General features: G+C 42.8%; 1 protein-coding gene across 1 annotated transcript in view; it reads right to left on the reverse strand.

The window, feature by feature from the left end:
- ANKFN1 (ankyrin repeat and fibronectin type III domain containing 1) overlaps positions 1-18,881 on the reverse strand; it is a 142,045-nt gene extending 123,164 nt beyond the window's left edge. The window contains 4 exon segments of the mRNA XM_047833133.1: positions 1,583-1,777; positions 15,427-15,637; positions 18,679-18,825; positions 18,827-18,881. Coding sequence (XP_047689089.1) covers positions 1,583-1,777; positions 15,427-15,637; positions 18,679-18,825; positions 18,827-18,865 — 592 coding nt within the window. The 5' untranslated portion in view covers positions 18,866-18,881.
- Positions 18,882-19,137: the final 256 nt, after the last annotated feature.

Raw genomic sequence — 19,137 nt, forward strand, 5'->3', positions numbered from 1 at the left:
GCAGAAAGGGCAAGTAACAGCGTGTGCACGTTCAGGAGGAAGAAACCACAGTCTGAAGAAACCACACTAACTTGTTCAAGGACGCAGTGAAGACACAGCTAAGACCAAAGCCCGTGGCTTCGGATGCCCCGTTCTGGGCTCCTCCCCGTGTGGAATGCTCAGGGCCTGGCTCTCATGCTGCCTCCTATTACATCAAGTAACATTTTCTGAGAAAGAATTCATGGACGAATGTCATGCCCATTAACCTCGGGTTTTAAAGGACTCCTGATAGTTTTAGGTGTTCCTTAACACCCAGAAGGTGTTTTGTGATTTAGAAAATTACCCCCCAAATGGCTGTAAGTCTAAAACTATAACTACTTCTAGTATGAATCTGTGTCCTAAATGAGGCACAATAGCAAATGCATTTATTAAAACTATTGCTGAATGTCTTTTTTTAATGCTAAAGTATTTATTTTACAATAAGATTCTGTAAAAAAAATCTTTATTTAAGCAAGTTATTCTATTAGTTAAAACAAAGCAAAGGTAATAAGTTTGAAAGCAAATTATGTATTTGTATGTGTTTGAAAGCAAAAGTATGTATTTTTTATGAATGTCTTTTTTTTAATTAAAAAAACACGTATCAAGCATTGCTGAAGAGATTGTTAATATTGAAAACAAACTTCCATGAATGTTGCTTAAGCTATTTGCTTTAAGAGAAAGGATTAGGGTATGGTTCAATACTTAGCACTGCTTTAGAAAGCCAGATTTTCACTACTTTTTGTCTTTATCTATAGCACAAAGCAGAGGCAGATATTTCCAAACTAATGAACTGATCTTTCTCTTATATTCAAATTCTCCAGTCACTGTGTGTCTGGAGTGTCACAACAACCACACTTGTTGTTGTGGTTTAAATAAGATCTACTTTTAGAATAAGATTTTAGTATTTCCCAAGTGTTTGACTTTTATATATTTTTATAGTAGGGGCTGCTCTAAGCATTACCTTCCAGTGCTAATGAGTATTATCCAGAAACAACGCTTTTTCTTAAACTAACGGAAAGAATTGGTGATGAGAACAGAAGTACAGATAAAGCACAGTTCAGTGACTGACTGTCCTCTGTCGCCTGTAGTAACTGAAGATTGGTTTATATAAGCTCCCTATAAAAAAAAAAATGCAAGAGAGAGTTGAAAACAACTTAAACTTGGGTTGAAGGCAGAAACTGGACAAATAGGCAAACAAATATTTTCCACCTCCACCTCCCAAAATATAGCCACTTAGGGTATCAAACCATCCAGGTTATTAGGCAGTAGGGCGTATCGGGTGGAAAGCTCTAGATGAGTGTGAGATGGTGGAGACAGGCCAGCAGCACCGAAGCCTCATGGCTGTGGTCAGAGAACCTATCGGGAGCCAGAAAATCAAGTGAGACAAAAGATCCTTTTACAGTCGCCCAGAGCCCTCGCTCCAAATAGGCTGACAACGGCCATCCATGACCCTGTAGCAGAACTGCCAAAAAAAAAGAAAAAAAAAAGTCAGTAAAAGAAGGCCTGGCTGTCTCCAGCCAACCTGGTTTCTAGTTAAATGCAGAAGTCCTCTGCTTATACTCACTGGCGTGCTCGAAGCCCGTTCTCATGCGTCTGTAGAGCCGACACCTCCACTCCCAAGCTTTCAGCTGTTTCTCTTTCTCGGTGCTGTCCAGACTGGGTCCTTCGTTCTCCACCTGGGCAGACAGCTCGCTCACCCTCTGCTGGGCCTCCTGCACCAGCGTGGCAAGGTGCATCGCTCGGCTTTCCAGGCTGACAACTGGAGGGAAAGACATGGCTGACTCCTTTCTCCTTCTGGGGGAATGCCGCTTCATTGGTGGGGTAGTTAAGAGTCTACTGTGGACTTTAAAAAATGCCCGGGCTAAGTGGGATCCGTGTTCCTCATTACCCGACTGACTCCAGTACGTCGAAGTAGTGGTAAATCCATCCATTTAAGATATCTCATTGCTCTGTGGCCCTCTTGTCACAGGCACCCCAAGTAGCTGCCTAGCACGGTTCACTAGAACTCCACTATCAAGTACCCATGAGGACCACTTCCAACCCAGATCGCACACATTTGTTTCCATGATCTTTAGAAAGACAAACAGGGCCAAAAGCTCTGTAGGGCTAGGAAGGCCTTAGGAAAAGTCATCCACAAGGCAAGTTGCATACTATTAAAGTTGGTTGGTCATTTTTTCCATTCCTTTTTTCTTTCTTTCTTTTTTCTTTCTTTTTTTTTTTTTTTGGTAGCATCGGATTCGAATTTTCTGCTCTTATCACATTGTGCCAATCTCATAGACGTTTTTGTATATACGTCTCAGTGGTGTAATATTTACCTATTTATTTATTTAAAATATTTTTTAATGTTTATTTTTGAGAGAGAGAGAGACATATAGACGGAGTGTGAGCGGGCAAGGGACGGAGAGAGAGGGAGACCCAGAATCCAAAGCAGGCTCCAGGCTCCAAGCTGTCAGCACAGAGCTGGATGCAGGGCTTGAACTCACAAACCGTGAGATCCTGACCTGAGCTGAAGTCGGACACTTAACCGACTGAGCCACCCAGACGCCCCACCAATTTATTTATTGCTAAAGAAGTGTCCGCTGCCACGGTAGGGCTGCACGTTCTGACACTGGGTGTCATTAGACAATGATCTTCTATCAATTCGATCTCTGATCATGATCTCAGGGAAGGAATGGTTTCTGGAGATGCCTGTGCCTGACAGCAAGTTCGACTACTCTTTTTACGGAGAGGGATCATACAGCTTGATATTTCTGTTTTACTCAATACATGATATCTCAGCTAAATTCACATGATGGCGTTTACCCAACTGGCCCTTGTGTGAGTGAATGTTCGGGACAACAACAGAATGCATCACATTCTTGTGTCAGACTGGGAAGCTGCTTCTTGGCCTTTGCTCCTGGCTCTCACGAACGTGAGTGCTGCCTCAGCGGTCACTTGGTCACTCTGCAGGAGCCCCCCTCTCTCCGGTTAGTGGTAAGGAGGAGGAAGCCTCCGCGTGGTCTTGTGGAAGGGAACCATGCAAATACTGAAACAGACCAGAATCAAGTTCTGCTGCTCTGTCGCCAACATGTGTTTGACCCTCTCTGTGACCAAAACAATATTTCCCCCTGGTGGGTGAGAAAGAAATCCAACCATTCCATTCTTCTAATTAAGGGGGGGGGGATATGATGAAGATAACTCAAGTGAAAACTTGTTAGGTGTATTTTGAAATGGAAATTAGGTGGTTATAGATTCATCTTCTCTGCGTTCATAGGCATGTTTGCATTAATTACAGGAAATGAATAATAATTTATTATTGCCCCTGCTCACCATCAGTCTCAATTTATTTACAGATGAGGTCAATGAAAAATTAGTTGAGTCTTTTTTTCTTTTCCTTTCTTTCTTCTTTCTTTTTAAAGTTGCTGTTTAGAACACTCAGGACTGTGTTTTGCTGCCGATTTGTCATGGTTAATGAATGTTGCTGTAGCAGTCAATCATGTACTCTGAATACCGTCACACTTTTTTTTTTTTTCTAAAGCCTCAGTCGTGAGCCATGACAGAAAAATAAACAAATAAATATAAAGCTAAAAAACTCTTTCACTGAGCAGCTACACTACGCAGAATCCCCCGGGAAGGCTAAAGGGGGCCAGAATAAATGATAATATAAGTGCTGTGGACGCAGGGAGGCAATGATGGTGTATGAATGTGGAGGCTTTGGCAAAAAAAAAAAAAAAAAAATACACACACACACACACACACACACACACACACGCGGGCGCACACTCCAGTGGAAAAATTGGCAATATTAGTAGCCTCAAGGTGCAATTTCCTGAAGCAGTGAGATTGACAAGTCAGTACTAAATGCTGTTAATTTAACTAACTTCAGATTAATGGTAGAGTCTGCTATGACTGAAGGCCTCAAACACAGTCTCATTATAGCCTTGCTGGGAAGGTCCTAAATATAGGCATTGACAGTTTAAAACAAATTCGTATACATTTGTGTATTTTTAGACATAGGTTAGGCGTCAGGGTTTGTGTCACAGTTTTCAGGTTGATTAATTGACCCAGTAACTGCACCCTCTACCCACTGCCCCCCTCCTTCTTCCACTCCAAATTATAGAGAAAATGGGGGAATTGTCCTTGCTAAGTCATTCTGTGAGCTTTTTATTGTAAGCCTGATGTTTGAATTGCATGCATGCATCAACACTTGGGTGATAGACACATGATTTATAAAAATAAATTTTTCTAATACTATGAAATCCCCCCTATTAATTTTTATATCCACAACAGTTATTACTGGTGTGAATTCCAGGTGGCATTTCAGATGGACAGCTTCTCTTGAGCTATGCTTGGCTCCCCCTGAAATTTTTCCTGCTTTCCTCAGCACAACACGCTTTGTTTCTAGACTTTCCCTTTCCTCCTCGGCTGTGGCCTTGATGCTGTTTGAGTTGTAGTGGCAAAGGGATTCTACATGTTTAAGGTAAAGCCTTTTGCCTCTTCATAGGCTAAAGGAAAATCCATTCGGTTTTACAGCCAGGTGAATTTTCCAAGATCCTCTAGATCCCTGTGCTTCTCAAATTGGGCTACCTAAACACCAACACAATGTGGTGGTGCTGGTGGGGCCGCAGTGGGCATCTCTGGAGCCACAGAATGAATATGTGTGTCTTCCCAGGGCATCAATTTTTCCATACAGATTTTGGTAAAAGCATATTATTTAGAAATTAAAACAAACACTTCTGGAGGAGAATGGAAAGATATCCCCAAAATTGAAGGCTTAAAAAGGAACTTTATAGAAATCTCTCCCACCGTTTTTCTTCCAGGCACCCCTGAGAATGCACTCACTTGCCTCTGTAGTTAGAGGTAATTCCGTGGGCGAGTAGAAGGGGCACCAACCGAGCCAGTGGTTTCCAACCATGTCACCCAGCAAAACTTTTATTATTTTTTTTTCCTATGGAGTTTTTTAATAGCTTAATAAAACACTTCTCTTTTGAAAGATTTTCCTTATTGACTACCAAATCAGCTGACTTACAAAGTAATCATTTTCTCCTTATTATTAATGACCTAATGAAGTGGGTTTATACATTTTAAGCAGAGGTAATATGATAGTCATATTAGACCGTGCAGTTTTATCTTGAGTAATGGTGCCATAGTTTAGGCTTTTTGACACCTGGCAAATGACTCTGAGAGTCCCCTTCCTATTTTGGCCAGATTGAGAACATTTTAACTGCTTTATTTTATTGTTATTTTTTTAACTTCCTTATTTTGAAAGTGAAGAAACCCAGCCCAAGGAGGTGAGATGGTTAACTGAGATTTTCATAAAAACCTTAAAGGGGCGCCTGGGTGGCTCAGTCGGTTGGGCGTCTGACTTCGGCTCAGGTCATGATCTCACTGCTCATGAGTTCCAGCCCCGCGTCAGGCTCTGTGCTGACAGCTCAGAGCCTGGAGCCTGCTTCAGATTCTGTCTCCGTCTCTCTCTGCCCCTCCCCGCTCGCTCTCCATCTCTGTCTCTCTCTCTCAAATATAAAAAATAAAACAAAAAATTAAAAAGAAACAACAACCTTAAAGAACCCAGTGAACTTCCTCTATGGCAAAAGGAATGCAAATTAACCTAGTACTTACATATCACACATTCTAACTGCTATAGATTTGGCATGAGGCTAGTGAACTCCTTTTGGTTGGTCAGTTGGACACAGAAACGAGAAAGGCTATGTCTATCATATGATTTGTTCTCCTGCCCATCCACTTCTCTTTTCCTTGGATCCATTTCCCTTTTACTTCCACACTCTGGACATTTTCCCCTGGAGTCCAGAATTCCCAATCTACTTGCAAGGTTTGGTCTTTTCTCTCTCATTGTAGTCGGTTCCTTCTCCAGCCAAGCAACTATCCCTCTGAGCAGGCATAGCCAGCACAATAGAGGGTCTGTGAGTGTGTGGTGAGCCGGCTGGCTGGGGCAAGACCACTCCGCTGCTCCTGAAATAGGCCCCACGCTATTGTGGTGTTTAATTATCAACAGCATTTCTACCACCCAGTGTCTGAGTGGGTATTTGTTCTAAGACCTGCCCAGCTAATTAACTAGAGGTGGGGGTGGGGGTGGGGTGGGAACTTGGTGTTCAAAGAATACAATTACGGTTACTGTTTAAATCCTGAGATAAATAATGATCAGACTGAATGTTTTTTCCTCACCATCAGAGTCTAACCTATGGATCGCCAAGTACACACTACTTCTTAATTTCGTCTTGCACTGCAATTGATGAGTTTTGGCCTGGTTGATAATTGCTTAGAGCAATATAACGAGGGTAAAATGTAAACTAATTTCAATTTTTAACTGAAGGTGTTAGGGAATGATTCATTTGATTTGCTTGAAAAAATGAATACATGTGCCCATTACTAAATGATATGACATTCTACAACTTAGCAACAACTTTTCTATTGTTACTAGCATTTTTCTTTTCTCTTTTTTTTTAATTGATGAGAAAAGGAGGCACAAAGACAATCACTTAGTCTCAGTATCCGAAAGAGCCTCAGAACCAGCCTTAGGTGCCTCTTCTTATAGTACCCGTGGCCCAGGAGGGGAACTCACTGCTCACTAAGGTGGCCCTGTCCATTCTCACTGTCGGTTTTAATTTTAAAAGAGTTTAATTTAGGGGCGCCTGGGTGGCTTGGTCGGTTGGGCGTCCGACTTCGGCTCGGGTCATGATCTCGCGGTCCGTGAGTTCGAGCCCCGCGTCGGGCTCTGTGCCGACAGCTCGGAGCCTGGAGCCCGTTTCGGATTCTGTGTCTCCCTCTCTCTCTGCTCCTCCCCCGTTCATGCTCTGTCTCTCTCTGTCTCAAAAATAAATAAACGTTAAAAAAATTAACAAAAAAAAAAGAGTTTAATTTAATTTTAAAGACTTTCCTCATCCTGAGCCGAAATCTGCTTTCCTCTTATTTCCAAAGTAGAGGCAAAGTGATACAAGGGCTTTGGGTCATATATCCGGATCAAGCACTGCCCGTTACAAATGTGTGATCCTAACCAGTTATGCTACCATCTGAAACCGCAGTGTCTCATCTGAAAACTGGCATAGTAATAGTACCTGTCTCATAAGTTGTGATCAATTATTGATAATCTTTACATAGATGGCTCTCAAATAGTGCAGTTTTGTATTATCATTATTATATTCATTGGGCTGTGTTATATGTTTTAGAGGCACACAAAACTAAATCAAATACTTGTTTTATAAAATAGCTCTGTTCTTCCATCAAAAAAAAAAAAATCTCTGACCGCAGTTAAAAATTTTCTGCCCCAACTACTATTCAAAAATATATTATAAAAAAATGGTGTCAATTTTAACCCTATCTGTTATTTCAAAGAAGGAAACAAGGTCACTTAGGTATAAACCTTGAATTGTAAGCCAATATCCTCTGGGCAACCAAGAATGGCAGTTCATAAAATGACAACCTTCTAACAACCTCACAACTGACTTGTTTTCAGGTAGGAACTCAAAGGAAATACTATAGAGGAGTCCAATAATCCAATGTTTTTTAATTAAAAAACTCTCATAGCAGAAAAGCTCAAAACCTCAGTTTCAATTTACCTGTCTTGCTAAGGTTAAAGACTCAGAATTCACTTTGGCTTCACTTAGGTCTTGACCTAAGTCTTCTTTTCAAGTCTTGACCTTGAAGTCTTATTTTCAGGTTTTCCCAAGGACTTTTAGAATGTAGTTCCAAAATGTTTTAGAGATTTGGAGATTAAGTGTTTCATTTTAATTACTATGGCACTTTCTCCTCTTAGAACTCATTACGCCCTGGACATGGGGCTCTGGAATGTTCTTCCCTGCTACTTTCCAGCAGAATGTGGATTCACAAAGTCCGTATTATACAGCTTAAGTTGTAATTGTGGTTCTTTAAGAGACAATGACCCAGAGAGAGACTTCTGTCCCAGCTCTCCCAAACTCCAATGGATAAATGGACATCTCTAAAACAAGCATACAAAACACTTGAGGAAATTATTTAGAAAATCCAAAGCAGATCACTGAATGATGTCATAGCTTAACTATGAAATAAGATAACCATATCTTTTGCCAATACTTTCAAGTACTGTCTAATAGAAATATAGTGTAAGCCAAATCATTTAAAATTTCCATAAAAAAGAAAAAAGTGGTATCGACTTTAATAACCTATTTTAGTTTACTTAGTAGATCCAGACTATTATCACTTCAACATGTAATCTGTGTAGAATTATTAATGACATAGTATAGATATTATATATACAAAATATATAAGTGTTAAGAAGTGTTTGTATTGGGCAGTGTTTTCAAAACACAAACTATACAACAGATGCATAAAATATTTAAACTCTTCACCAGAAACTCTTGGGTTGTTTTATATTGTTTTTGATATTTATATTGGCTAACTAACTGTCCCGTAATAGCCACACCCTTCTGCACTGTACTTCTGAGCTGGGTCTGTGTGACCAATCACATTCAGCAGGAAATGATAATACGTCATTCCTGAGATTAGGTTATAAAGACACTGTTGCTTCTACCTTGGTTTGTCTCTCTATCTCTCTGTCTGCCTGTCTCTCTCATCATTTGCACTGGGGGAAGCTAACTGTCATGTCAGGGAGCAGCCCTATGGAGAGGCCCATGCAGGAAGGAACATAAGTGTCTTGCCAACAGTTATTCTGAGTAAGGTTGGAAGTGGATCCTCTACCTCAATCAAGCCTTAAGAGGATAGTAACGGTTATATTGGGAGAATTTAGGGACGTGGACCTAGGTTGTGAGCATGTGCATGTGCACATGTATGGATTGAGTGGGTTGTCAAAGGTATCCTTAAACTTTACCTGTCACATTTTAAGTTTTTACAAGGAGAATGTATTCTCTGTTGCATGTACATTTAAAAAATCAAAAACAAAAGAATGAGGGACAATTAACTGCTAAAGAGCAGGTGAACAGACCTTAGGTTGTGGCCACCGGATGTCTAAATAATTACTCGGAAATATGAAAAAAGGTCAATTCACTCAGTATTTAGTAAAATCATTCCCTTCAAAAATAAACAAGACATTCACACCTTTCAAAAGAAGTGGCCTTGTGATTCATTCAATTCAATGAAGCACATATTTACTGAATGCCTACTGTTTCCTGGGGATGCCGAAATGAATGAGACAGACGGGTTCTGCTCTTATGGAGTTTACATGCTAATGCAGGAGAGACAGTAAATAAGCAAAGGAAATGGAAAAATACATATACAGTGATAAGTACTATGTAGAAAATTTAAGTGATGTGATTAGAACGTGACTTTAGACATTGGACTTGGTGGCCAAAGAAATCCTCACTTGAAGATTTGACAGTTAAGTGGAGATGTTAGGAAGGAGTTGGTCAGGAAGCGATCAAGACGAAAAGCAGCCAAGCACTCCAAGCGTAGGGAACAGCTAGGACAGAGGCCCTCAGGTAAGACAGTGGGGTGTGTTCACGGGATGGAAGGGAGGCTGGTGGGGTTAGTGTATCGCGGGTGAGGGGTGAGCAGTGTGAGATGAAGCTTGAGAAGCAGGTCTGTAAGTCCGGGTGAGGATTTGTACACCTATTTTAATGAAGCAAATAAAAATATCTGGGGACTCATTCTAGAGACCTGCCCAAAGCTTGTTCTTTACATATTCTTAATGGTTGCAAATCTTTGTCCTTTGAGGGTGGATTTGATTTCAGGAAACCACTCTAAATCATCTGAAGCCAAGTCTGGTGAACATGGAGGGTGATGACGCGGGGCAATGCTGTTTTGGAACAAAAATCAGGTGTGACTGTAAGCAACGAGTCAGATTTTCTCATAAACTGGCTCTGAGGACAAATCCAGAAGTGTTTGGAGCAATGGCCGCTCTGTTGGAACAAGCGTGGGGTCTCCCGTGAGGACCGTGTTAAAGGATAACATTTGTTTGGCTTGTAGACTTTCTGGTGTGTTTGTTTACATAAAGCCAGCCTCATTAGTTTATAGTCACACCTCTTAGACGTGCCCTGAACCAGTCCCAGCACCGGCACGGACCCTCGACTCCTGCAGAAACTTGTGGCGCATCCTGACGTTGTCTGTCAAAATTGTAACATCGGCGTCCGCGCCATACTCGCGTGATGGCTACTGGGCAATTGCGTTTTATGAAGTCACTGAACATAACTAACTCTGGGCGACATCTCCCAGTTCCACGGGCAATACCTGAGGGAAAGTGAGAGAGATCACAGAGAAATGCAGAGAGGGCCTGCAGAGAAGGGAGAACACAGCTGCAAGGAAGGGCAGAAAGACTGAAGATGAAGTGCATCCCACCATCCTTCCTGGTCCGCATCATTCAACAGTGTAAAGCTGAAAACAGTCAGGCTCCCTCTACGGCCAAATTCTACAACAGTACCTGGAAAAATAACAACGCAACAATAGCAAAAGATACTCCCGAGCATAAATTGCTGGAAGACTTACAGGTATTTTCCATACTCTGTGTAATGCGCTCTGCACGTAACTCATGTGCATGTGTATGTGCATAAATTCAATACCTGTAATTCCCAGCAGTGGGAGACAGGGTTCAAAATTTCAACTGAAGATTTCTGAGCACCTACTCTGTGCCGGGTACTGGGGTCGCAAGACAGACAAAATCCATGTGAGTGACCAGATTTGTACATGGTAGGTATCCAAAAAGAACTCGTTTCTTTATGATTACTGTTTATGGACCCTAGATGATGTGAAATAAATAGCAGTCTCAGAAAGGCAAGGACCCCACTGATGATTCGGCGAATTCCTTCTAGAGGCTGCTGAACTGGGATTTCAGAATGGGGGCAGGATATGAGTTAGTCAGAATGAGGCAAAGGCTTAGACTGGGGACTTTCACTTATAGAGACAAGTCTTTCTTGGATAGCGTTTGTTCAGTTGAGCAGGTGTCATGGCGACTGGGATACTGAGTGGATGGAACGACCAAAGGCACAGTCCCTGGGTGTCGTGAGGTGCTTCTCTACATTAGCTGTCCTAGTTCCAGTCCTTTCTAGTCTGTGCCTGTTTCCTGAGCTCAGCACACCAGTCCACCTGGAAGTATTTGGGATTCTACTTTAATCAAGACTGATATTAGAAGGAATGGATATTACTTTGCTGCTTGCTTAAAGATGGGAAGAACGGGAAAAGTCACTGAATAAGGATACTAGATTGATCTAATGAGTAGGCCGGGTTCTGCATGTATTTAACATGGGGGTGGTGTGCAAGTTTGGGTGGCTACTTCTGGGACTTTCCCGATAAAGAAGGAAATGTACATGGTTGAGTTTCAAGCCACGTTTGTAAAGAACACCTTGCTATGGTGTTGTGATTCAGGAGCTAAAGACTGAAAAGCATGCCTGACCAATAATTTAGAGTTAGGTCCCTAAACTCAGCTGTGTCTTTGTGATTCCTGCAATGAGCTGGGGAGAATCACAGAGGACTTGCTTCAGAGTTGTGTTGGGATCCTTGGTTGGCAGAGTGGAAAGCACATCGGGCTGGCTTTCAGAAGGGAACATACAGGAAACAGAAGACAGAAAATTAACCCTCGTAGAGACTCTGTACTCTGCTTTGGAATACCTGACTGGCATTAGAAGAGGAGCTGACGGAGAGTCAGGGAAGGAAAGAATTGAGGTGTGATAGTGAGTGTGCTGATGCTTTTACACAAATACCAAAGTATTTAATATAGAGGAATTGGGTTTAAATCCTACTTCTGCCATCTACTAGCTTTGTAGCATTGGGTGAATTATTTTGACTTTCCTTTTTTTAATGTTTATTTACTTTGTTTCGAGACACACACACACACAGAGAGAGAGAGATAGATAGATAGATAGAGAGAGAGAGAGAGAGAGAGAGAGAGACAGCAGGAGAGGAGCATAGAGAGAGGGAAAGAGACAATCCCAAGCAGGCTCCATGCTGTCGGCGCAGAGCCTGACCCAGGGCTCAATCTCATAAACCATGAGATCATGATCTGAGCTGAAATCAAGAGGCAGACGCTTAACCAACTCAGCCTCCCAGGCACCCTTGACTTTTCTTATTCTAGTTTCCTCATTGAGCAAAAGGACGAAACAGACTCCCATCTCATAAGCCAGTTGTGAGGACCGAATGAGGTGATGCAAGCAAAAGAAGTTTTACAATGTGTAAAACACTCGAAGAAATTAAGACCTCATTGTTATTTTTCTTCTTTTACTTCCTGCCTCTGCAACTTCTGGGGAACAATTCGCAGCAGGTGTTTGCTTATCTGGTTCTGGCTGGCAAACCCTGGTGTTTCTCATGGGCTGGCTCGCACTCATGCACAGAAGCAATTCTGTGTCTTTTGTACTTGATATATAAAGTGAATTAAAAATCCCTGAAAACAGATTGTGCTTTTCTATCATGCCTCTCTCCAACAGGAAAGGCACCTTAGGGTATAGGACAGAACAAAACAATATACCGTAGGATTTTAGCAAATGGCACAAAGGGAAAGATTCAGGGCCCCAGTCCTCCATATTGATTATTTGGAAAAGCAGCAAGTTTGCATAGAAGGATCCCAGGCATGGGTGTCCCACAGAGTTGGGTTTGAGTCATTGACGTCCCTATTCACCTGCCAGATGTGTGACCTTTGGTTAGTCACGTAACCCCCTCAGAGTCTGTGCTACCATGAAAACTCATGTATATGGAGACTTCATAGCTACCCAATCGATATTCCTTTGCCATTTTTACACATGTGGGAGTCTAACAGGGAACTATCTCTTTGACTTCTTGGGTGGCCAAGGTGACTTAGGTGTCCTATTTCCTGGAGGCTAAAACCTAGGTTTATCTCTCACCTTCCTTTACAACTTTGTGATGATGGTTCTGGTTATCATCCCAGAGGGAATGAGAAAAACCAGGGACCTTTTGAATGAATTTGTTTTTGGTTTAACTAGATATTTAGTACGTGGGTTCTTTTATGGAGATTTAATTATGCACAAGGGGACTTGGAGAGATTGGGAGTCTCACTGGTTTCACGGAAAATGCAGAATTCTTTGTAGTGTCTCAGGTAAGTGGGACTGATGTTTCATCCAGCCCAGTGCAGGCAACATCTGCATGAATGGTTCCCTTGTTCCTACAGAATGGGGCTCAGTCCACATTCTCTATGTTCAGACCCTCTGCTCCTCTCTCCACCGCTCTCTCACTGGATCTTTGGGATAGACGTTATTGCAATATAAATTAGAAGGTAGCAAAGAGGGCTTTCGATTTCTTCCATCTCTATTTGCCCACCCCTACCCCTCCAAGCCCCCCGCTCCACTAGAAAGAAGTGACACTTTGACGAAAGAGCTCTTACTGAGAAGCCCCGATCCTATGGAACCCAAATCCTCACTCTGTGTGACAGGGATGTGGTGAGCCCAGCATTTTTAAAATAAAGAGTTTTCTGATACAAGGATCTGCCTCTGTACGTAGTCTTTGGGTGGTGGGGGTTTATGAAACTTACGAGCAGAGATGTGGCCTCTAATTATATATTTGCTTGCTTCTCTGGGTCTCACCGCTTGGAAGTAAGTGAATCAGTATTAGTGAAAGTAACAGTTTGATGGGTTTACTTTTTTCTTTTAGGAAACATAAAAACTGTGGCTTGGAGCCATTGTGGTCATTGGGTCAGAGAGTTTGCACCAGGGGAATGTGAGTGCCCACCTCGGAATGTCGCTGTAGGGTTTAAAGGAGTGAATGCATGTAAAGTGCTCAGAATAGTGCCTGGCGCAGGGCAAGGGCTGTGCGACTTCGTCCTGTCCGCTCCCGGCGGGCTCTGCCACCGGCCCCAGAGTAGCTCTCTTTGGCAAGTACTCTCAGCTCTACTTCAAAACACATCCGGAAAGCAGCCGGTCCCGAAAGACCACGCGTTATTGGATTCCATTTACGTGAAATGTCCTGACTGGGCAAATCTATACAGAAAGACAAGGTAGCTTAGTGTCTGCCTAGGACTGGGAAGAGTGGGGAGGTCGGGCAGTGGTAGCTAAAAGGTGAGGTGTGAGTGAAGAAAAGGGTCTAAACCTGATTGTGGTGATGGTTGCACAACCGTGCATTTACCAAAAACCACTGAACTGTACATGTGAAATGGGTGAATCGCATGCATGTGAATTGTATCTCAAGCTGTTCAAAGGCGCATCCAGAATTCCGCGCCAGCCCGCCACCAAGGTCACTACCCTGCTAGTCCAAGCACCTGCATTTGTCTCCTGGACCCCTAACCAGTCTTCCCAATTTTGCAGCGGCCCCGCCACTGTCTTATCTCCCGCAGAGCCCTGCAGTGATCGTCTCAAATGTAAACCAGAACACATTATTCAGCTGCTTAAACTGCTCTGCTGTCTCCCCATCACATTTACAATCAAAGTGAAACACCTTACCGTGGTCTGCAAGAGCCTGAATGGTCTTCCTCCACTATCACTCTCCCCTTGGTTTATCTGCTGTAGCCACACTGGCCTCGTTCTTCAAACAGGGCAACTCACTCCTACCTGCCTTGGCAGCTTTCTATTTGCTATTCACTCTGCCTAGAATGTGACCCCACATGTCCTCACTTGGCTCATTCCTTGATATCCTCTAGGACCAGGCTCAAATGTCACTGCATCAGAGAGGCTTTTCTTGCCCAACCCTATTTAGAATAGTCCCCACTCTGTCAGTCTCTAGCCACTCACTTATTTTCTTCATCACATTTGTCACTATTTGCGTTTACAACTTAATTGATCTATTTACTTGCTTACTGGAAGTCTCCCCCACTAGTGTGTAAGTTCTATGACAACAGGGATTTTGTCTTGTTCACCATGGTGAGGTGAGCCTAGGTACCTAGAACAGTGCTCTGTCCTCAGTGTTTGTTTGTTGTTGTTTTTTTAACATTTATTTTTGAGACAGAGAGACACACAGCATGAACAGGGGAGGGTCAGAGAGAGAGGGAGACACAGAATCTGAAACAGGCTCCAGGCTCTGAGCTGTCAGCACAGAGCCCGACACAGGGTTCGAACTCACGTGGGGATCACGAGATCATGACCTGAGCCGAAGTCGGATGCCCAACCGACTGAGCCACCCAGGCGCCCCTGTCCTCAGTGTTTGCCGAATGAATGAATGAATGAATGAATGAAGCAAGCCACCATATTGACTGTGGACCCAAGACACTAACCCACATACACACTTAAACCTTTTCTATGTATACTTCCTATTCTATAGCCTCACTTGGAGTGTTTCATATATTTTAAAACTTGGGTTAAATTCTTAGGAGGAAGTTCTTTCAAGGATCCCTTTCAATTCCACTTGGTGTATTCTATGTAGCACGTAACTTGATGCCTACACTGGTAAAATTCTATAGGTATTTGCATGAAAGTCCGTGAAAACATGTAAAGGAATTCTGAGCCTATCTTCATCAACTGTTCATGCTGTAAATGTCAGTCATGCTATTTCAGTGGCACGAAGCTGGATCTAGCCTTAATAATACATGTTTTTATCCCCAGGTTTACTTACAGTGTGGACTTTCTCTGGCCCCTGTCCTCAGAAGAATCCTGGCAATGGGCACGTTGTTGGTCATGATGGCGATATCCAGGGGCGTCAGCCCCTCACTGTTAGGGGTGTTGAGATCTAGCTCCTCTGGTGTATACTGATACAGGAGGATCTGCACAGCATCCATGTCCTGTTGTTCGACTGCTTCAAACATGGCTTCGTTGCCCTGGAAGTTCTGGAGGACAAGCACACACGCAGGTGAGCACACTTTCATAGACCGGCTTGCCTTGCAGCTTAGCTGTTTTAACTTCAGTGTCTGCATCCCCACTCATAACTGCAATTGATCCCAACAAACACGACTTGTTAAACACAGCTGGATCCTCCCTCCCTCTTGTCTAATGGCCATTGAATGGATCTGTACATTTAGATGCATTGAGACCATACAGTAGGGCATGGCTAGTCTACAGGTAAGGGCAAACACCGGCTTTTCTCGAAACCAGTCTTCTGTGCGAAACCATCTGATAGGTCATTAGAAGGTGTCCCATGAGGAACCTGGCCTGCAGTCATATAAATCTGGTACACACTGGATTCGTCTAGGTTACCACACTATTTTACTATAAGACCCGTCAGGGCCTTTGATAATTCTAACATGCAGTTATGCCTCTCTGATAGGTGAGAAATATGACCTATTTTAAATATTTGTGCAGAGAACATATTTTTCATTGCATTTGTTTTAACTGCCCCTGGAACAGCATTCTACAGAACACAGTTAAGGAAGTGCTGGCATAGATAACGCAGTACAGGTCATTTAAATTACAACTGGCTTGGAGTTGAGAGCACGATCTCCCCTCCGCTCATCCCCTCTCTCCCCATCCCCACGTCTCTTCTCTTCTATCACTCAGACCCAGATGCTGTCATCCCTTGCCTGGACGACGGCAATGACCTGCCCATTGCTGGTTCTTGTCTCCTCCAGCCCATGTTTCATATTGAGATGAGAGTAGTCTCTCTAAAACTGATGTTACATACCCCTTCCTTTCTGCAGCTCCCAAATAGCTCTCACTGCCTGCAGGCTGGCTCCCCAGCTCCTAGACTCCTCTGTACTAACTAACGTCTGCACCTTCTCAACCCCGAGGCCTCAACCACCGAACACCTGGCATTGCTGAGCCCCTGAGGGAAGGGCTCAAGAGGTGGTGTCCAGGGAGAGCTTTGGTGGTTGGGTGGCCACCTGTGCTGAGAGGACCAAAAGTTGAATGTTCACAGGATTCAAATCACCTATATTAAAAAAAGTAGCTAACGACAATATGATTCCACGGAAAAGTTCTACCAGAGATTAATAGTAAACAAAGGACAAAAGGTCTGGAATTCTCTCATACGGATTTCTGTAGCTCATGGGAGAAGAGCAACACATACACTATTTCTACATCTGTTTGGGATCTTCTCTAAGTGTTGTTTGCTCTTTAAAGAATGTTGAAATACCATCGCTCCTGACAGAGCTTAGGGCTTGCCTGATCGAACATATTCATGGTTGGCAGGTTTAATTTTAGTACCATCAAAAATCAATTCTCTCCATCAAAGGTAGCAGGTCAGCTTAAGTGAGTACAGGACACATGGTTGAAATCTGAGGGAAATACAATGCTATTATGCAAATACTTGTTTTGACAGTGGGGTCCCAAGGGATAGAACTATTTTGGTGTGCAGCTCTCTTTGCTACAGGACAATCTACTGAATGCAAAGGTGTTTTGTCTCCAATCTGCCAAACTGAAGAGCCTCTGATGCGTAGGCCTTAAGTCAGCCACAACCAAGCCCTCCCAGAAGATGAGCTTGAAATGAGACAACAAATGGGAAAGCAGAACAAAGTCAACATGCTGCCCTGTCCACAGTTGTGTATTTGGTTGTCATTCTTACTATGCCTCATTTCTCATGCGCCGTATTTGCTCTCACTCTGAAGTCCTTTCCTCCTCCATGCTTTCGTTGGCAAACTCTAGCGTGTTTCTCTTGGGAAAGCCTAGGGCTCATTTCTGTTTGAAGCTCCAACAAATGGTGTTATTGCCCCCTGCAGAAATGCCCTTGCTGAGCATGTTGATATATTATGCCCTCAGCTTTTACTGATGGTCAGTATCAGAAACTACTCTATGAGAAAGTCTATAACATCACCAATACAGACCTTTATACTCTATTACAGAATTCACTGTGATGTCATATAAAGGCCCAGAGGACTATAAACAGGAAAATACTCATTTCTCCTGGTAGACTGATATACTTTCAGTTATCAGCTAATGGGATGCTATAACCACTTGGGCTTCCCTTTTTGCTTTGACTGATGAGGAGCTCAGAGATAAATGTAATGATAAATTTTAGGTACTATATTTGCCGAGGCTTTTAGTATATCTGTTTCTATTTCTATCTTCATCATTTTCTAGTTTTTTTTTTTAAAGAATTTTTTTTTAACGTTTACTCATTTTTTTGAGAGACAGAGAGAGACAGAGCATGAGCGGGGAGGGTCAGAGAGATGAGAAGGGGAGGGGCAGAGAGAGAGACACAGAATTCAAAGCAAGCTCCAGGCTCTGAACTGACAGCATAGAGCCCAACACGGGGCTCAAACTCACAAACCGTGGGATCATGACCTGAGCCGAAGTCGGACACCCAACGGACTGAGCCACCCAGGTGCCCCATTTTCTACCTTTTTTCTTTTTCACTCTTTCCTTCCTTCCTTCCGTTCCTTCCTTCCTTCCTTCCTTCCTTCCTTCCTTCCTTCCCTTCCCTTCCCTTCCCTTCCTCTCTCCCTCTCTCCCTCTATCACTTTACTTATTTCCCATTATATAATACATACACTTTTTTTTTTTTTTTTTGGCCTGGATTCTGTTTTGAATGCCTCTGGAATACACATGGGCTGCACATTACAAATAAGTAAATGAAATATTCATTGTTTATTTGATACTTGAATGAATACTGAAGCTTTCAGAAAGCTTATATCATTCATGCTCCACAGTTATCAAACTGCTATTTTGCTTGTTTGTTTCTCTGATATATTAGAGAAAGAAAAACTAAGAGAAAAGAAGGGGCAAGAAATTAAGAAAAAGAAAGGGAAACTCCCGCAATCACTCAAGCTTTGGCTTCAGCACAGACACATGTGGTTCCTGCCTTATCTGACTCTTGGCACTTGTAGACCTGCAAACACCAGGTTCTGAAGTAAACGTGGAACATCTTAGCATCTCCTTAAACCCAAACACAACTCCACAAAGCAAGCAGAGACAAGAAACTAAAGCATGTTATTACCACTGAGGTCTTCCTGAGGCTCAGCCGGTCCGTTCTTGTTCTGAAATAGGCCTCATCGAACGAAGAGTGGCTTCCCTTCAGCTTCTCAGAGAGGTTTCTGTACAGGCGTTTGGCAGCGTTGGGAGACGATGGGGCACTATGTTTTTTTCGACTGAGAAAGATGCAGATTCTGCATTTGTTGGGTCATTTTCACAAAGCAGTTCCTGAGAAGAGGAAAACCTGATGTTGTATCATTTACACAACGTAATTATAAGTTGACAAAGAATTTTATCATCACCAGTAACCATCTGGAATCCTAATAAAATACTGTAGCTGGAGGCGACCTTTGAGATGAGGGCCAGCTTTTTCATGTTATAGACGAGAAGGCTGAAACTCAGGGAGGGAAACAGCTTGTTTACAGCCACGTAGCTAATTGGGGACAAGAATGTAATGACTATATCCATTTACTATCTACACATA

This window comes from Prionailurus viverrinus, chromosome E1 (assembly GCF_022837055.1).
Source record: "Prionailurus viverrinus isolate Anna chromosome E1, UM_Priviv_1.0, whole genome shotgun sequence".
NCBI lineage: Eukaryota > Metazoa > Chordata > Mammalia > Carnivora > Felidae > Prionailurus > Prionailurus viverrinus.